The sequence below is a fragment of the Plodia interpunctella genome, chromosome 13 (genome assembly GCF_027563975.2).
Source record: "Plodia interpunctella isolate USDA-ARS_2022_Savannah chromosome 13, ilPloInte3.2, whole genome shotgun sequence".
Lineage (NCBI taxonomy): Eukaryota > Metazoa > Arthropoda > Insecta > Lepidoptera > Pyralidae > Plodia > Plodia interpunctella.
The window spans coordinates 6,661,106-6,677,623 of NC_071306.1; the positions used below are offsets into that span (position 1 = coordinate 6,661,106).

A 16,518-nucleotide genomic window follows, 5' to 3' on the forward strand; every position below is an offset into this window, starting at 1 on the left:
GGCCCAAGTTCTATAAATACCTACCAGCTGAACCGCGCTACTTCGTACGCGTTTCGCGTAGTGTTAAATGGTTTTTTAAATAGAGCTATATCTCAAAAACTACTGTTTGTATTTCTATTATAATATATTACTTATTCTTCTTTCTATTTGATTGTATTACTACTGACGCTTTTCTATTTTTCATTAAGATCGAAACCATATATTTTATTAGATATTTTAACTTTAAAATTTAGTGGTAAGTAAAGTTTGATCATACAAATGAAAATACAAAAATAATTTATAGACATTTTTTATTACATTAAAACCGTAAGTTAATACACGTAATTATTGTTACATCTAACATTACTGGACCGAGGCCATGACACTGTCCTCGTTCTTCTTGAGTATAACGAAGCCTTCCATAACGGGAGACAAGGGCAGGTACTCGTCGGTGGCGAGTTCCGCGCGCTCGCCGAACGAAAGCAGCACCGGTGTTGTGTGTGTGTGCGAACCAGCAATTGTTTTTGGAGTGCCAGCCTTACCAATTACATCTACGGCCTGTTGACGAAAATTAAAAACTGATGGAATATTGTAAAAACCACACGATTATAAGTCGAGGAGGTATGAAACTCATTGTAATTTCATTTTTTAATAACCTTAACCCCCTAGTAAGCTTCTTTGGATACCAAAAAGGACAAAGTCTGGTATATAATAAATAGTTTTGAAGTTTAATTGTTAGTTACTAACAAAAATAGACACCTTCATATTTAGACTTTAATATAAATAATACTATAGTGATTTGCTTAATTATTATCTATATTATATCTCATGCTTGTTTGCTAGCTCTAATATAAAATAAATATATAACGGCTAGTATACCTGTCCCACTCGCACGCTGACGTTGAGTGGCTGCATATTCTCGTCGAGTGTGACAAGCCAGCGCGGTTGCATGGCCGTCGCCAGCACGTACAGCAGGTAGTGGGACTTACCCAGGATTACTGATAACATATTATTCAAATAAATATAGAAAAACATACAAAATACATCTATAGACGTGGTGAGAATAAAATGCAGTTTTAAATTTTGAACTGGATAAAGTAATACGAGGCTGACCTTGAGCGCTTTGGAACAAGTACCTATTAAAAAAATAAACTTTGTAGATCGCTATGTTATCACCTCTGGCCCATTTGCAAGTAGCTAAACAGACTCTGCACCCAAGTGAGCCGATGCAAAGATTGACTAGGTGAGGCATGCTTGATCACTCTCATAATATGTGCTATTGAGGTTCCCTGGAATCGATAGCTTAGTCGCCTGTCCGGAGTGCTCAGCGAGGCACCTACAGTTCCCGATGAAGCCATCGAAGTGGCTCGGTTCTAGCAAGAATATATTTAGCACCCAATAGAGCATTGTAGGTTAGCTATGGACGCGCAAAGAAGGAGAAGATCCGATAAAGGGTTTGTAGTTATCGTCGACCACCACCTGCTTCCGGTGAAGGAAAACATCGTGAGGGAAACCTGCACACCGGTGGACAGTTCACAAGTATGTACCGGACTATCTGCTACTAGATAGCGGGGTAGGTAGTCGGAAAAATAATGTCAGATGCCTTTAGGCGGCTTGTGTAAAATCTGACAGCAGTGTTAGCGACAACACACTCGGTATGATGACGTTGCTCACTATTCTTGCAGTCGAGGAAGGCGGTGAGCACCACCAGCAGCCCCGCCAGCGCGGGCTGGCTCACGAGACGGCGGTCCGCGTGCGCGGCGCTCAGCGTCACGGTGCCCTTGCCCGCGTGACACAGCCCTTGCGCCAGGCGCACCATGAATAAATGCACGGAAGATTTTCCGTGGTATAGCGCTAGGGCGCGCAACATCGTCGCCAGCCTAGGAACATATTGTTTTTTTTTTTTTTTTTAGAATATATGCAATGATACATATTCTAACGAATTCAATTAGAACTTGAAATAAGAAACGACTTGTATTCATATCAAAGTACGATCTATAATGCATTCTCCCGTCGAATCGATTTGTAAATCCAGAAATAATATTAGTAGAAGCCACAATAAATCAGTACAAAAATCATATTTCACTATAAACGTTACATGCTCGTATTCTAACAAAACACGACGCTACCATCCGAAAATTAATTTTATTTTGGTATATAATTATTTTATATTATATTGTATATTCCTAATAAGGATCCAAATAAAATGGGATAATGGATCAACAAAAAGAATCTGCTTCAGCTATGATTTTTTTTCTATATATTTTTTAAAATGGTTACCTAGCGTTGTTAGTGCCGGCGCCGACCAGTCCCATGGCGAAGATTGCGTTGTATGCGACGTCGTTGTCGGCGTCGTGCGAGTACTTGTTGAGGACGTCGATGACCGCCAGCTGCGGGTTGGAGATGGAGCACAGCGCGATCGCCAGCGGCACCGCGCGCCGCACTGCCGGCTCACCGTAGCGACCCTGGATACAAAACATACAACTCCTCAAAACAATATATATGTATATATATACTGGCTTTTGCATATAGCCATATTTATTGTATATAGTGCTAAAATCATGGCTATTTAATTAACGTTTTTATTTACTCAGTTACGTATGTGTTTGACACTTCTATTTTCTTTCTTAAAATATGAAATTCGGGATAAAAAGTTCCATATGTGTTATTCCAGGTTATATTCTACCCATGTACGAAATTTCATAACAATCGGTCCAGTAGACTTTGCGTGATAGATACACACATACATCTTCACAAAATTTCACATTTACAATATTAGTAGAATTAAGAAAGACATTGTATTTAAAATAATTATTGTTATTAGATAACTATTAAAACATGATATTATGACCTTTTATGTTGTTTACACATTCGCCGATCTCACAAATCCGCAAATATGACATGAGCTGATTAGTAATATTGTATACGTAATATTTAAGCTGCACTATCGCAATAGTTTATAATTGTAATGGTAGTAATAATACGATGAAATAAATAATTAAAATAAATAAAAATAGTGTATGGTGACTCACGAGTTGTCCAAAGATCCTGGTGCACATTTCAGCGCCGGTCTCCTCCGCGAAGGCGATGACCGCGACGCCGAGGGTCGCCACGGCCTGCACCGACGACAGCTCCTTGTTGGCCTCCTTCTCCTTTTCCTTCTCCTTGCTCTTGCTGTCCTTTGACGATTTGCCTGGATGGAGATGTAACAGTCACTGAAGAATAACGAGTTGCGAATTTCGAGGGCTATGTCAAGATTTATCGGTAACTAGTCTGATCAAAGCGCACAGAAATAAGAAGATAAAGCGAAGGTCGCATCGTACGGGGAGGAGGAATCTATGGCAGGGAACAGAATACAATGCAAAATACTCCATCGATAAGAACCTCGTTCTTAAATTTGTTGATGATTATGAGTCAAGTCACACTATCTATTAGTAGAAACCGCATGAAAATCCGTGGTGTAAGTTTATCACGAACAGACAGACGCGGCAGAGGACATTTTTTTATATAATATGTAAGGAATAAGGATGGAAGGAAGTTGTAGGAAGGATGTAAAGAGATTACAAAAATATTGTTCAAGTGTTACTTTTGTTCTTGTCATCTTTAGAGGAACCGCTGGGCGCGGGAGCGGCGGAGCTGGCGCCTTCCTTTGCGTCCTTCTTGTCTGTCTTCTTGAATGCCGTATCCTCGGTTGAAGATTGTTCGTTCTACAATAAATATACATATAATTACATATAGCTCTATCGACAGAAAGAAGGAAAAATGTTTTCTCTTTCTCATATTTCTTTTTCTTGAGCTCTTTCCAGGTTTCTTCCCCATCTGGAACTTCGAAGCCCAGGGTCGGCTTTCCTGCTTTTTCTATTCCACTTCGCACGTTGTTCAACAACCTATTTGTCGGACATTGGCACGAATATTTTCCCATTGAATTTGCATTGTTGTTTCGGTTTGAAAACGTAAGAGAGGTGGTGTGTGAATTACAGGGTATAGGGCAAGAGACCCTAGGCCACAAAGTCGACAACGCGCATGTGACACCCAGTTTCTTCGATGACCACTTCACATCAGGAGGTATGATAACCACTTCCCATCAGGAGGGCCGCATGCCCGATTTATTTTATTTATTTATGTATACAAGAAACTTATAAGTATACCTAGCAAATAAAATACTATCTAGGTTGTTATACTAATTTTCTAGACTTAATTTCCCATGATGGATATACCCAAAGTACAATATCTTACCATTTTGAATGTATATAGGTAATTTGTAACATTCTATAAAATCCTGTGTATTAAGAAGAGTAAACACGTACATCAGTGTCGTAGTGCTTGGAGCAGATGTGTAACATCTGCTGAACCACGAGCACGTCGCCGGTGCCTGCGTACGCGCACATGGACAGCGTGGTCTGGCACAGCGACTGCTGCGGCTCGGGCAACACTTCCAGCGCCGCCATCGTCGCTTCCGTGCGTTCTTTGCAACCTTGGTGACAAAACATATTTATATTTCTTTATTATAGTCACGCGGCAAAGTCCACCTTGAAGGTGACACATGATGGTATTGCCTGGAAGGCCCTGGTTAAGAGTCACAGCTACTGATCATGAGGATGAATGTGGTCATATTTACAACCAATTAGACAAAAACACAGCTGCTAGAAATTAAGAAGATAACGTCGTCGTGTAAAATAATTATTATTTGATAACTAGTTACTAATGGAGAAAAATATCTTCGTGTTGGATACGCTTAAGAGCATTTAATAACACTATATATCATTGATTATCCTTATCTCACCTAAGAAACACAATCCCAGTCCCAAATGCAGGAATCTAGCGTAAGTGGACGAGTGCAGGTCCTTGTTGTCGTCGATGAGGCGTTGAATGATGGCGCAGGTCACCTAAATAACAGACATAAAATAAAATATAAACACACAAGGATAAATCACACAGATTAAGTTAGTCACAAAGAAACTTATGGTATAGGATACTAACTCAACGATACTATATTTTATAACATACTAGCTGCGTCCCGGGGCTTCGCTTTCGTGGACATTTTGGGATAAAAAGTACCCTATGTTATTTCAGATTATATTATACCTGTGTATCATAACATAGATAGTAGATTTACTGTTCAACTGTCTAGTAGATTTTGCGTCTTACTTTTACATCTTCACAAATCTTCGTATTTATAAAGATAGAAAAAGATAAACATTCCTCCATCCAAATTTTAAATCGAATCGAATTGAATCCATTCATCAAATGAGGTGCCATTCATCTATACGTTTATTATACTGGCGGCATGTCCCAGCTTCACATGAGTAAAAAAAATTATACACAACAAACATAACATAATTTTACACCTAAAGCTCCGTCAGGATCGTACTATCTAATAAAAATAAAAAATCCGTTGCACAGTATTAAAGATCTAGAATACAGACGGACAGTGAGTCATGTGATGTGTACTAACGTCCCCGTTGCAGGAGCCGACGGCGATGAGTCCGCAGGAGATGGCGGCCAGCGCGCAGATCTCCGGCGGCGCGGCGCTGTCGGCCAGCACGGGCAGCAAGTGCGACAGCACCTCCGCGCGCTGCGTGCCCGCGTACGCTATGCCTAGACCTGCCCCAGTGTCACTTGTTAGCATTTTGTACAACTACTTGTACTAGTGTTGTATTTCAATTAAATTTAATTTACCAACACTAGCTTCTAAGATTTGTAACTAACACGATATGGTTTTTATTACCGAAATAAATTACAATTATTATTGTAAAGAACTTCACAAAATAGACGCGGCTGCCAGGTAGGCAGGACGATAGGCAAGCTTGCAGAAGAGTGGTGGGGCTTTTAGTTCCCCTGTCGTACCTGTAGTCCTGGATTTATAATAAATAAAACACTATATCAAAATCGGCCGGCTGCTACGATGACACGAACAGACATACAAATACAGGTCTGAGGAGGCTATACAGTAAAAACAGAAATATAAAATAAAAACAGACATACCCAAGACACTGCCGATCCTGAGATTGGAGCTGGAGTGCAGCACGTAGTCCGACAACAACGCGAGCGCGGGGTCGCACTCGTTGCGGACGCCGCAGTTGACGAGCCCCAGCGCCAGCAGCGCACCGGCCTTTATGTGCTCGTCTGCGGTGTACAGGTACTTGTCTATGGGCGTCAGGCCCCCGTCCACGTCCCACAGATGGATCATGCCCAGCGACGCTGCTGCCGATAGCATGCCTGACAAACCATATTTCGATTAATAATAATAAACAAGGATAGCATTGGCTTTGTCTCAACACTTCTCTTAAAATGTTAATTATTGCCAAAAGAGAAAAATTACTCAAGTTTTTCATGTAGCATTAGTGTAAAACTGTTTGTTTTGGAATAAACTCAAGTAAAGGAAAATACACTGAAGTGAAATTCAAACGGGACTAACTATTTAAACGGGATTGCTTACTTTTTAAATCAGTAAACACCAGACAGCAGTCTTTAGCAGCGACCAATTTAATGGCTAGTGAATATACCCATATCAATACATATACTACTTCATGGAATATACTTAGTTACTGATATAGATGACGAAAATATAGTTTTGGAAATTTTTGTCTGTCTGTCTGTCCGAACGTGCATCACTCGAAATCTACTGGACCGATTTGCATGAAATTTGGTATGTAGGTACCTTATATACCGGGTTAACATCTTAGATACATTTCTTCCCGGTAAATGGTTAGGTTCCCGTAGGATAATTGAAAAACTAATTATGAATCAAAAATGCCTCAGTATCCTCAGAAATTTCTCGGAATCCCGGATTATCATCTTATAGACATTTCATCCCGGAAAATGAGGAGGGTCCTGTAGGAAAATAAGAATAATAATCCACGGAGCCGATTTACTTTAAAATTTTGTAGAAAGGTGTAAACAGAATATAAACAAATTGTTTTTGTCGATTAAAGTCTGATATAGATATAATGGGCGCAGTATGTATCTATATATCAGTATAAAACTCTTCCGTTACTGACTGATTAACAGTCAACATACACCCGAAACTGCTGGGCGGGAAGCTGAAATTTGGCATGTAGGTGAGCTCTAAGAGAGGATTTTTGGAAATTCTACTCCGAAGGGGGTGAAAGGGGTGAAAAACTGTAAATATGAAAGTTCTACACCGTTGAAGTTAGTGACTTGAAAACTTGGATTTTGGTTGTTTACAACAAAGTAATGAATACGTGTTTCAGATTTTTCTGAAAATTACCCTCAACCCTTTCATAAGGGGGGTGAAATATAAAATTGTATGTGAATTGTGTGTGATTCTATGTGACGGGAAAATGGGACGGCATGCGTTGCAGAAAGCGGGAGTGTGAGTAGGAGCGGGAAATGGGAAGGAGACACGTAATGGGAAACAGGACGGGACACATTGCAAAAAACATGATGGCACAATATGTAGGAAACGGTACGGGATATCTACTTTACATTACATAGCAGGAAGCGGGATTGGACAACTTTGCGCAACGAGATACGCAGCGGGAAACAGAAAATTGAACTAAAGATGAGAAAAAATTCAATTTTTGAATCATATATGTTTACTAGTCTTACAGAGTACGCGAAAAAAAAATTACCGAGATTTTGCTATGAAATTCGCGCGGGCGAAGCCGCGGACAAAAGCTAGTTTTACATAAAATACATATAACATACATATAACAATTACATATAACATAAAATACGAGTACATTACCACCTAGTCATCACTGAAGATCTCTACGCGGAGCAATTGAAGGAGTCTGAGAGGTAGTCACAATGTCATTTTGAAATATCGGGAGCTCATAGACAAGGCACTGTCAGCCTGGCAACAGCTGCCTCGTCAACATAAAAGTCGGTGATGAAAAACTGGTATTAATTATTAAACTGTGGGCATACCATGATCCTTATTCTTGTACATCCACTTGTTTCCATCCTCAGTAGTGACCAGCTTGTCCCGGCCAAAACCAGCATTGACGAAAGCATTGACAAACGTAGCGGAGAGGTTCTGTCGCGCGGAGTCCACAGGGTGCTCTGCGAGCAACGACGGTCTCAGAGCTGATCCAGCAGACTCTAGCCACGTCTTGTATACTTCTTCCGGAGTCTTGGGCTCCATTATGTCAAGCTGAAATTGAATAACACTAGTGAACAACCAAATAATGCTAGTAGTAGTATGCTTCAAGACACGCACGCATGAGCTGCTAGTGTGTTATAAATATAATAAAATAGGTTTCGTGAAATATTATTTAACAGAATATAACTTGAAAGAATAATTTTTGATATATATTTTTTAAATTCTTCCTATAATAGAGGCAAACTATTTAGTAAAAGGTTAATCATCACTAATCAGAAATATTTAAAAAAACTGCATGTTACACGACACGATATTTATAAACAGTAAATTACCTCTCTGGCCAGACTCAGGTAGTGATCATTGATGTGCGCATTGAGAAGGATGGTGCGTAGATCTTCGTCGTCTACGTCAAGAGGCACGTATTGACGCGCGAGCATGTAGCAGAGCTGTTTCTTCAATAGTCTAAAACAAAAATAAATGTAAACCTATAAAAACATATAGGGGAAAGGGCGCGACGGTGGCAAAATAAAAAAAGAAGACAATTTACAGGCAAGAATAACGAACTTTAAAGGCCATATTGAATTGGATAGGCTGTATAATGGTGGATGAGATACTGAAAAGGTTAAATGCTGCTAGTCCATCGTCTATGAGAAGAATCTCCCGTTTATAGTCCTTTCCCTTGATTGACTTTGACTTTTGCTCACAGCAAAAGCATGGAAGCAACATCAGTATTAATCATGACAGATTTTCCAAAATAATTACATTCTCATATAATAAATGCATAGGCATATAATAAACTAACGGATCATTGCAAGCATTGAAGACCTCTTCACACTTGGCTTTATTGTGTAGCTGCATGGCAACCAATAGAGCTCGAGGGTACTCTCCGAAGCGAAGATATGTCTCCAATACGCCCTGCAGGATCTGGGTGGATTCTGGTTCCACAACATAACTTGCACAACTAAAAGTAAAAGATATACTTAATTCAAATTTAGAAATTATGAGCAGATTAGTAAAATCTCCAAACTTATCTACACATATCAGTTAAATTGGTTCTGTTGTGTTATAACATAAAATAAATATAAACATAAAAACAAATGGGCTACTATTAAAAAAGCAGCCCCCAAGAGATCCTAATGTGACTGTAAGTACAGACAAAGAATTACCCAATAAGATACAAGCAGACACGAGGATAGTTGCTCTGATCCATATGCTGTGTAAGGAGGTCAAGACGGTCAATCTCCATCAGCAGATCACACGCCTGAATCTCAGCAGAATGCTGCATGTCAAACGCAACAACATCCCTCACTAAAGGCAATAATGTGTCCATATTCTCCACATTCCACTCTTCAGCTATTTCACCTTCAAGTTGCCTAAAAATTTAAACATAATAATTTAGGTCATCTTTCACAAATCAACTATCACAAAAGCTCTGTTTGCATTTTGATTAGTGTTATTGCAAAACACTGAAGTATCAAGTAAACACATTTATTTAACACTTTAACATTCACACAAACACTAATCAAAATGCCTTTAATAAAAAAAGTAAAATGCCTTTATCAATTTAATTAATACAGGTAGATAATTTAACACTTATGACAGTGAATTAGAAAAAATATCACATACCTGACATATTCATGGCCCCAGTCACCCACATTTGACATAGTTCCAAGCAGACAGTATTTGAGGCATTCTCTCTTCTCTGCAGCATCCTGTAAACAACAAATATATTTCACTCCAAATTTTCACCCTATCATTATAAAATCTTTGATAACAGAAGTAGCTGCCAGATAATAAGCTATGTGATAATATTTGATGAATGTGGGTAGCATGTTTTAATGGACAACACTCAACATTTATGTATAATAAACCATTCTTCTTTATAGTAGTCTTCTTCAAGGCTGAGTGTCATGGTCATTACGTGGAATGAAACACACACAACAACTTTCTTGGCATTATTAATGATCCACAGGCGGGTGTCTTAACCATTACACCACCACCACTTCTGCTAATAAACTATAATTTGGTTTTATTTGTTCTATACATAATACTTACTTGAGATCCGCTCACTCCCATAGCTAATACAGACACAACATCAGCGCAAAACTTCTTGGTCTTTGGATCTTTTATTTTTTCATAAACTTCTTTCAGTGCTGGATAATGTTCACGTAAAAACTTCAGAGGTTTTGGCACCGAAGTCATCGATGTCGTGGATGTCCTGATGAGGTTACTCAACATTTGGAGAGCCGGGAAATACAGGTCTTTATCGTGCCCCTAGAAGATCAAGAAATGCTTAGGTTATCTTAAGATTACCGTACATAATTATAAGTGTATATTTAAATTATACTTACCACGAGCTTTTCGACTAGCATATTAAGTTCTTCCTGAAGCCGTTTGTCTTCTTCCGACTGAAAAAAATAGGGGATCAGTATGTAACAAGAAAATCAAACATTGTATTTCTTTAATAGCATCACTATTTACCAAATCATCATTAGGTGGAGGGACTGGCTCTGTTTTTTCTTTTTTAGGCTCTTCGGTCTTATTCTTCACCGTCATGTTTAATTCAATTTATATTCACTATTTTTATTTCAATCTTCCCTTCCTCGGTGACCAACTAATTTTTAGCTTCACGATGAGTTTTGCAAATTTGACAAGTCACCACTACGACAGCTAGATTAGAGGTTGCCAGAATCGAAAATATAAAAGTACGACACGACGATATCTTTCTACCATTTACAATATTTTCTAACAGACTCAAAAATGAGAATGTTTACAAATATTTTTAAAGAATAGGTATAATGTATAAATTGTATTTATGATATATATAGGTAGTTTTTGATATTAGTATTTTGATTTGAAATTGTTATGTAAATGAAAAATACATTCTAAGGTCGATTAATACTTAAATAAACGGGAAAGAGGTAGCTTAATTTTTTTAATAAATAAAGAAACAGCGCTTTATTAGTATTTTATAAGCATATTTCATTTTAGTAGGGTATAAGTTGACAAAGGAATGTCTTAGATTAAAAAAATAATTTTCGGTTCCATGGTACCTGGTATCCTAATGGCATAGCCATAGATTTTACATTTTACAACGAGTACACCTACTAATTCCATGGGCATAACACATAGGAGTACTTACTAATTCCATGGGCATAGTACGTACAACAATAATATGTCATTTTGCCACTTTATTCTCTATATCTACCATATATCTACATTAAATAAAAATGTGAGTGGACTAGTTCTGACTGTACATAGAAGATATTAAAGAAAAATAATTAAGGTATCTTTATGGGACTTATGATGAGCCAGAAAATTGTGTTTGTATGTTTGTTCGCGCATCACGCTCTTAAAAAATTCGGGATAATACATTATAATTATAATAGAAATACGTTCAGCGGCGGTTTCGTTTTAGTTGAAAACCGAATCAGTCACATACCCATTGAATTCCATGCACATACCGTCAAATTTTATAGATATTTTAAAATTATTTCCCAGGTTCGAACCCCGGTCAGGTCAAGATGGAAAATGATCTTTTTCAGATTGATCTGGATGTTGGATTTACTCGTATCTATATTATATACTTGCGGCACCCGGTTAAAAACAAAATTATACACCTAAACCTAAAAATCCCATGAAAATCCGTGCAGTAGTTTTTGAGTTTATCGCAAACAGACAGATACGGGAGGACTTTGTTTTATAATATGTGAGGATAAGGACAACGTATATTATAGTTGAATTAGTATCCCATAACACAAGTCTCGAACATACTTCGGTGCTAACTTGATACTCTATGTGTGATAACATATACTAAAACATATACGCAAAAATATTTTTAACTGAAATTAGAATCTTATTTGTTTATTCGAAAGCCCCTTGGAATTACCATATTATAATACATATATCCGTCCCGCGTCGGTCGAGAGTCCGAGGCATCGCATAATTCATTGAATTATTATCATTTAAACAGGATCGCAGAAGTACCTGGAGACGCAAACTAACGATTTAATGTTGCATAGGGTTTTATTTCAGTATAGTCTGAGAAGTGGACGAGACAAGATTGCAATATCTTATACTTAATCGCGATTTTTTTCTGTGTGTGTGTTTTTGTGATATCAGTTTCTAGTTTAACTCACTACACTACATTATTCATTACCTAATTTTTAAGAATACAAATATGCATCGTGCAAAAATTGTAACTGCTACCCTCTATAAGTATTCTTATAAAAGATATACAATACCAGCATTACAAGATGGTTTAACTAAAACAATTGAAGATATGCCACGGCCTAAAGAATTGCCTGTAATTGGTACTCGATTAGAGTTGTGGACAGCCGGAAGTCAAACAAAGTATGATATTTACTTAGTTAGAAATACCTAACCACCTACCTACCCCAAGGGACGGGTGACATAATTACTTCACTTTATAATTTTTAACACCCCTCATATTTCGTTAGGGTAAAAAGGGCGATCTAGATTTGGAAGTTTCATTATTAATCTATATGCATGAGGCCTTTGTTTTTTTGTCTATTGAAACTTATATATGTACCTACTTACTTATTGAAACAAATGGAAATTATATTCTTACAGATTGCACGAATATATCAATTCACGGCATAAACAGCTAGGTCCAATATTTTGCGAAAAAATACATGGTAAAACAAAACTGGTTTTTGTGAGTGATCCAGCATTAATAAAATCATTATTTATGAATTTAGAGGGAAAATATCCACTTCACATTTTACCTGAACCGTGGTTGCTGTATGAAAAATTGTATGGATCTAAAAGAGGCCTATTCTTTATGAACGGTGAAGAATGGTTGAAAAATCGGCGCATTATGAATAAATATTTGTTAAAAGAAGATTCTGAAAATTGGTTAATAAAACCTATAAAAAGTCCGATAGAAAAATTTATTTCACTTTGGCGCAGTAAAAGTAAAACAGAAGATTTTGTACCCAATCTAGAATGTGATTTTTATCGACTTTCAACAGATGGTAATGTCTCATTCACTCATTTATTGTGTTTAAATTTTTTAATGGTTATTACATCAAATAACTCTTTATGGATTAATTTGTATTTGGGTGATTGTCACTAGTAATCAGCGGCATGGTCATGGCGCTTGTTGTTTTTTCGTAGCATAATTTATTGTCAAACACTACTAAATGCTACGATTAAATATTAATGAATTTTTATTCAGTCTCAATGTTTATTGACTGTTTTTACAAGCTTTTATTTAGTTTAACCTGTCTCGATGTTTGTTTGTCTGTGATCAAATTTTGCAAGTTAATTTTACTTAGTTCCGCGTTTAATACAACAAGATCTCTCACAAGACAATAAAAGCTTATTTGTAATATAGGTACCTACTTGTATTAAAAGATATTTTGTTTATTATATACTATAAGTTATAGACTTTGTTTATTTTTAGTAACTATTCAAATATTACTGGGCACTAAGGAATCATTTGTTCAAAGCAAATACTACGATGACCTCTTGAATTTGTTTTCTGAATCAGTTAAAAAGATATTCAAGACTACCACTAAACTGTCTGGGTATCCAATAGAACTATGTCAACAGTTTAATTTGAAGGTGTGGAGAGATTTCAGGGAATGCGTTGACATGTCAACAAATTTAGGTAAGTCTTGTTATTAAATTAAATCTTATTTAGTATTAAGTAAGTATATAGTATTTAAAACTTATACTTTGTAATTAGTATTTAAAAACTTCCTATAATTTATTATTCACTTCTTCAATAATTATTCATTACAGCACGAAAAATTGTCAAAGAAATTCTAAACAAGAAACAAGAGAGTGATGGTTTGATCAGTAAATTATGCAATGAAAATATTTCCGATGAAGATGTTACGAAGATAGTTGCAGATTTTGTAATAGCTGCAGGAGATACGGTATACGCCATGTATTCTACTTGTTAATTATTGTGACCCTATGTTATTGTAATATAGCGTAAATTCTGTACTTAAGTATATCTAAAGGCTACTTCTTTTTTTTACAGACGGCTTATACAACTCTATGGATCTTGTTTGTACTTTCAAGACATCCAGAAGTGATCCGCGAGCTGAGATCAAAAGAAAAAAAACACGTACAATTTGTGATCAAAGAAACCATGAGATTATTCCCAGTGGCTCCATTCTTAACAAGAATTTTGACAAAAGAAAGTATTCTTGGACAGTACAAATTAAATGCTGAGGTGAGTCATTACATTAGACACACACAGGTAACTAACGAATAAGTTCCAGTTTTCAATTCGCGTTCTTTGCATAGGCGATGGCGGTCTCAGCACCGCAACTTCGTTACGACGTTTGAACGGCACATTGATATTACATATATAATACAAGTCCTTCAGTTAGCAATTTATTTATATTTTATACTGGTAACTTTTTTATCGTATAGTCATTACGTTAAAATAAAAAACGTCAACGTTAAGTCAACGTACTGACGTCAAAATAAATTTTGAATACCATTTGTTGATGTGATGATCTAGAAAATATACCTACTTTTAAAATTAATAATGAACTGCTTACAATATTTAAAACACCACAATAGGTGCTCTTTATTATTTAATATTAGGAATTACAGTGTTCTTAATTGTAACGTGCGTCTGAGACAGGATTATATTGATGGACAACATAACCTTTTTCAAAACAAACCATTTGAATATCAAAGATGTATCAACAGAAGGAACATTTCCATGGAAGGATTCGTAGAATGGCAGCAGCAGACATATACAAGTATATCAAATAGTACTTTGGTCCATCACATGCAAGATGGACTTTTATATTTTCATGACACAACTGGCTTGACTTGGTGGGCCACAGTAGTGACTTCCACTATACTTATACGAGGATTAATAACGTTACCTCTTGCTATATATCAAAATTACATTTTAGCAAAAGTTGAAAACATTGGTTTAGAACTGAAAGATATGGTCAATGAACTGAAAAGGGAAACAGCAATGGCTAAAAAAGGATACAATTTAACTGATAAGCAAGCAGTTATATTGTACAAAAGGTCACTTAAGAAGCAATGGCAAAAGCTTATTGTAAGAGATAACTGTCATCCATTTAAAGCAAGTTTAGTGATTTGGTGTCAAATTCCAATTTGGGTGTGCATGTCATTTGCACTCAGAAATTTGGTGTACATGCAATCCGGAGACCCTGCTGCCCTGGTTACATTTATGGAATTATCTGCTGGAGGGTTTGGTTGGATACCTAATTTAATAGAGCCTGATCATTCACTCATTTTGCCTGTAGCATTTGGGCTTACTAATTTGACTATCATAGAAATACAGAAAATGTCGAAACTGAGAGAACCATCCAAAATGTATAATGTTTTTACAAATGTGTTTAGAGTATTTTCTATAGTAATGATACCTGTGGCAGCTAGTGTCCCCTCCTGCATGTGTCTCTATTGGATGACCTCAAGTGGATTTGGACTGCTCCAAAACTTATGTCTTCTCTCACCATCAATTAGGAGGAAGCTAGGGATACCAGAAGCTCCTAGTGAAATTGAAGAACCCTACAACCACATAAAAGACGAAATTAAAAATACAGTTTCAAAAATTATATCAAAAAAGACAGAATAAACTATGTAAATTTATTTTGTATCTTATTTTGAAACCTATTAATACAGCATGGTATAGTTTTGATGACATATTCGTAAAAAATATTGTTGTGTTACTAATTATTTTATTAGTGAAAAATGAAAATCAACTGATTACCAGCAAAAACTCACTCCATTGTCATTACAATCAGCAGAACTCTCTCTACTGACATAAGGGATACAATACCATACAGACAATAAATCTTAAACAGGTGATTATATTCAACCTAACCCAATGGATAGGGAAGAGATAATATCTGAATAATCAGCATTTTTATAGGCAATCACATCTTTGTATCTTAATTACTAAAATAAAATTTTTCATTGAACTGTTTTAGACACCAGTTGTTGCCTCAATTTACACATCTGGACGAGACGAACAAAACTTCAGCGAAGCTGACAAGTTTTTGCCCTATAGGTGGGACAGGTACGATCCCAGAAAGCAAGATTTGGCCAATCATGTCCCCTCAGCTTCCTTGCCTTTTGCCATGGGGGCACGCTCGTGTATAGGAAAGAAAATAGCTCTGTTACAACTCACTGAAGTTATTCATCAGGTAAATTCTGATGTAAACTGGAACAAAAGTACTTTTTATGTTACATAAACTTAAATATTACTGGAGTCATCGTCTCTCAAATTTATTTTTCAGATAGTCGAAAATTTCGACTTGGAATGCATAAACGCTTCTGCAGTTGCTCCCATAATGTCTCAAGTCTTGGTCCCTAATAAAGACATTAATTTGAAAGTATCTCGAAGAAAGGATTAAAAATGTTAATTATTGTAATTTTTTTATTTTCGTGATGTTTAGTAAATAAAATAAAGAATATTTACATTATATTGCTATCGCCTTTCA

General features: G+C 36.6%; 2 protein-coding genes across 4 annotated transcripts; one reads left to right on the top strand and one right to left on the bottom strand.

Moving 5' to 3' along the window:
• Nucleotides 1-273: 273 nt before the first annotated feature.
• On the bottom strand, nucleotides 274-10,708 carry Rpn1 (Regulatory particle non-ATPase 1). Its single transcript, XM_053753217.2, has 18 exons — nucleotides 10,529-10,708; nucleotides 10,399-10,455; nucleotides 10,103-10,321; nucleotides 9,674-9,759; nucleotides 9,214-9,420; nucleotides 8,850-9,008; nucleotides 8,380-8,509; nucleotides 7,873-8,098; nucleotides 5,965-6,198; nucleotides 5,435-5,583; nucleotides 4,763-4,865; nucleotides 4,287-4,453; nucleotides 3,566-3,686; nucleotides 3,012-3,172; nucleotides 2,260-2,444; nucleotides 1,654-1,859; nucleotides 859-977; nucleotides 274-537 (listed from the first exon to the last, which is right to left on the bottom strand). The coding sequence occupies exons 1-18, from the start codon at nucleotides 10,601-10,603 to the stop codon at nucleotides 343-345; spliced, it is 2,799 nt and encodes a 932-aa protein (XP_053609192.1). The 5' UTR covers nucleotides 10,604-10,708; the 3' UTR covers nucleotides 274-342.
• Nucleotides 10,709-11,242: 534 nt separating this feature from the next.
• LOC128674572 (cytochrome c oxidase assembly protein COX18, mitochondrial-like) lies at nucleotides 11,243-16,502 on the top strand. 3 transcript variants are annotated; one of them, XM_053753221.2, is made up of 7 exons: nucleotides 11,243-11,333; nucleotides 12,641-13,044; nucleotides 13,476-13,682; nucleotides 13,817-13,953; nucleotides 14,061-14,255; nucleotides 16,006-16,221; nucleotides 16,315-16,502. In XM_053753221.2, exons 2-7 carry the CDS (start codon nucleotides 12,759-12,761, stop codon nucleotides 16,429-16,431), a joined length of 1,158 nt encoding a protein of 385 aa, XP_053609196.1. In that variant the 5' UTR covers nucleotides 11,243-11,333; nucleotides 12,641-12,758; the 3' UTR covers nucleotides 16,432-16,502. The 3 variants fall into 3 exon arrangements, with proteins under 3 accessions (XP_053609196.1, XP_053609195.1, XP_053609197.1); XM_053753220.2 differs by lacking the exon at nucleotides 11,243-11,333 and adding an exon at nucleotides 11,984-12,400; XM_053753222.2 differs by lacking the exons at nucleotides 11,243-11,333; nucleotides 12,641-13,044; nucleotides 13,476-13,682; ... (1 more) ...; nucleotides 14,061-14,255; nucleotides 16,315-16,502 and adding an exon at nucleotides 14,439-15,655 and having other exon boundaries at nucleotides 16,006-16,134.
• Nucleotides 16,503-16,518: the final 16 nt, after the last annotated feature.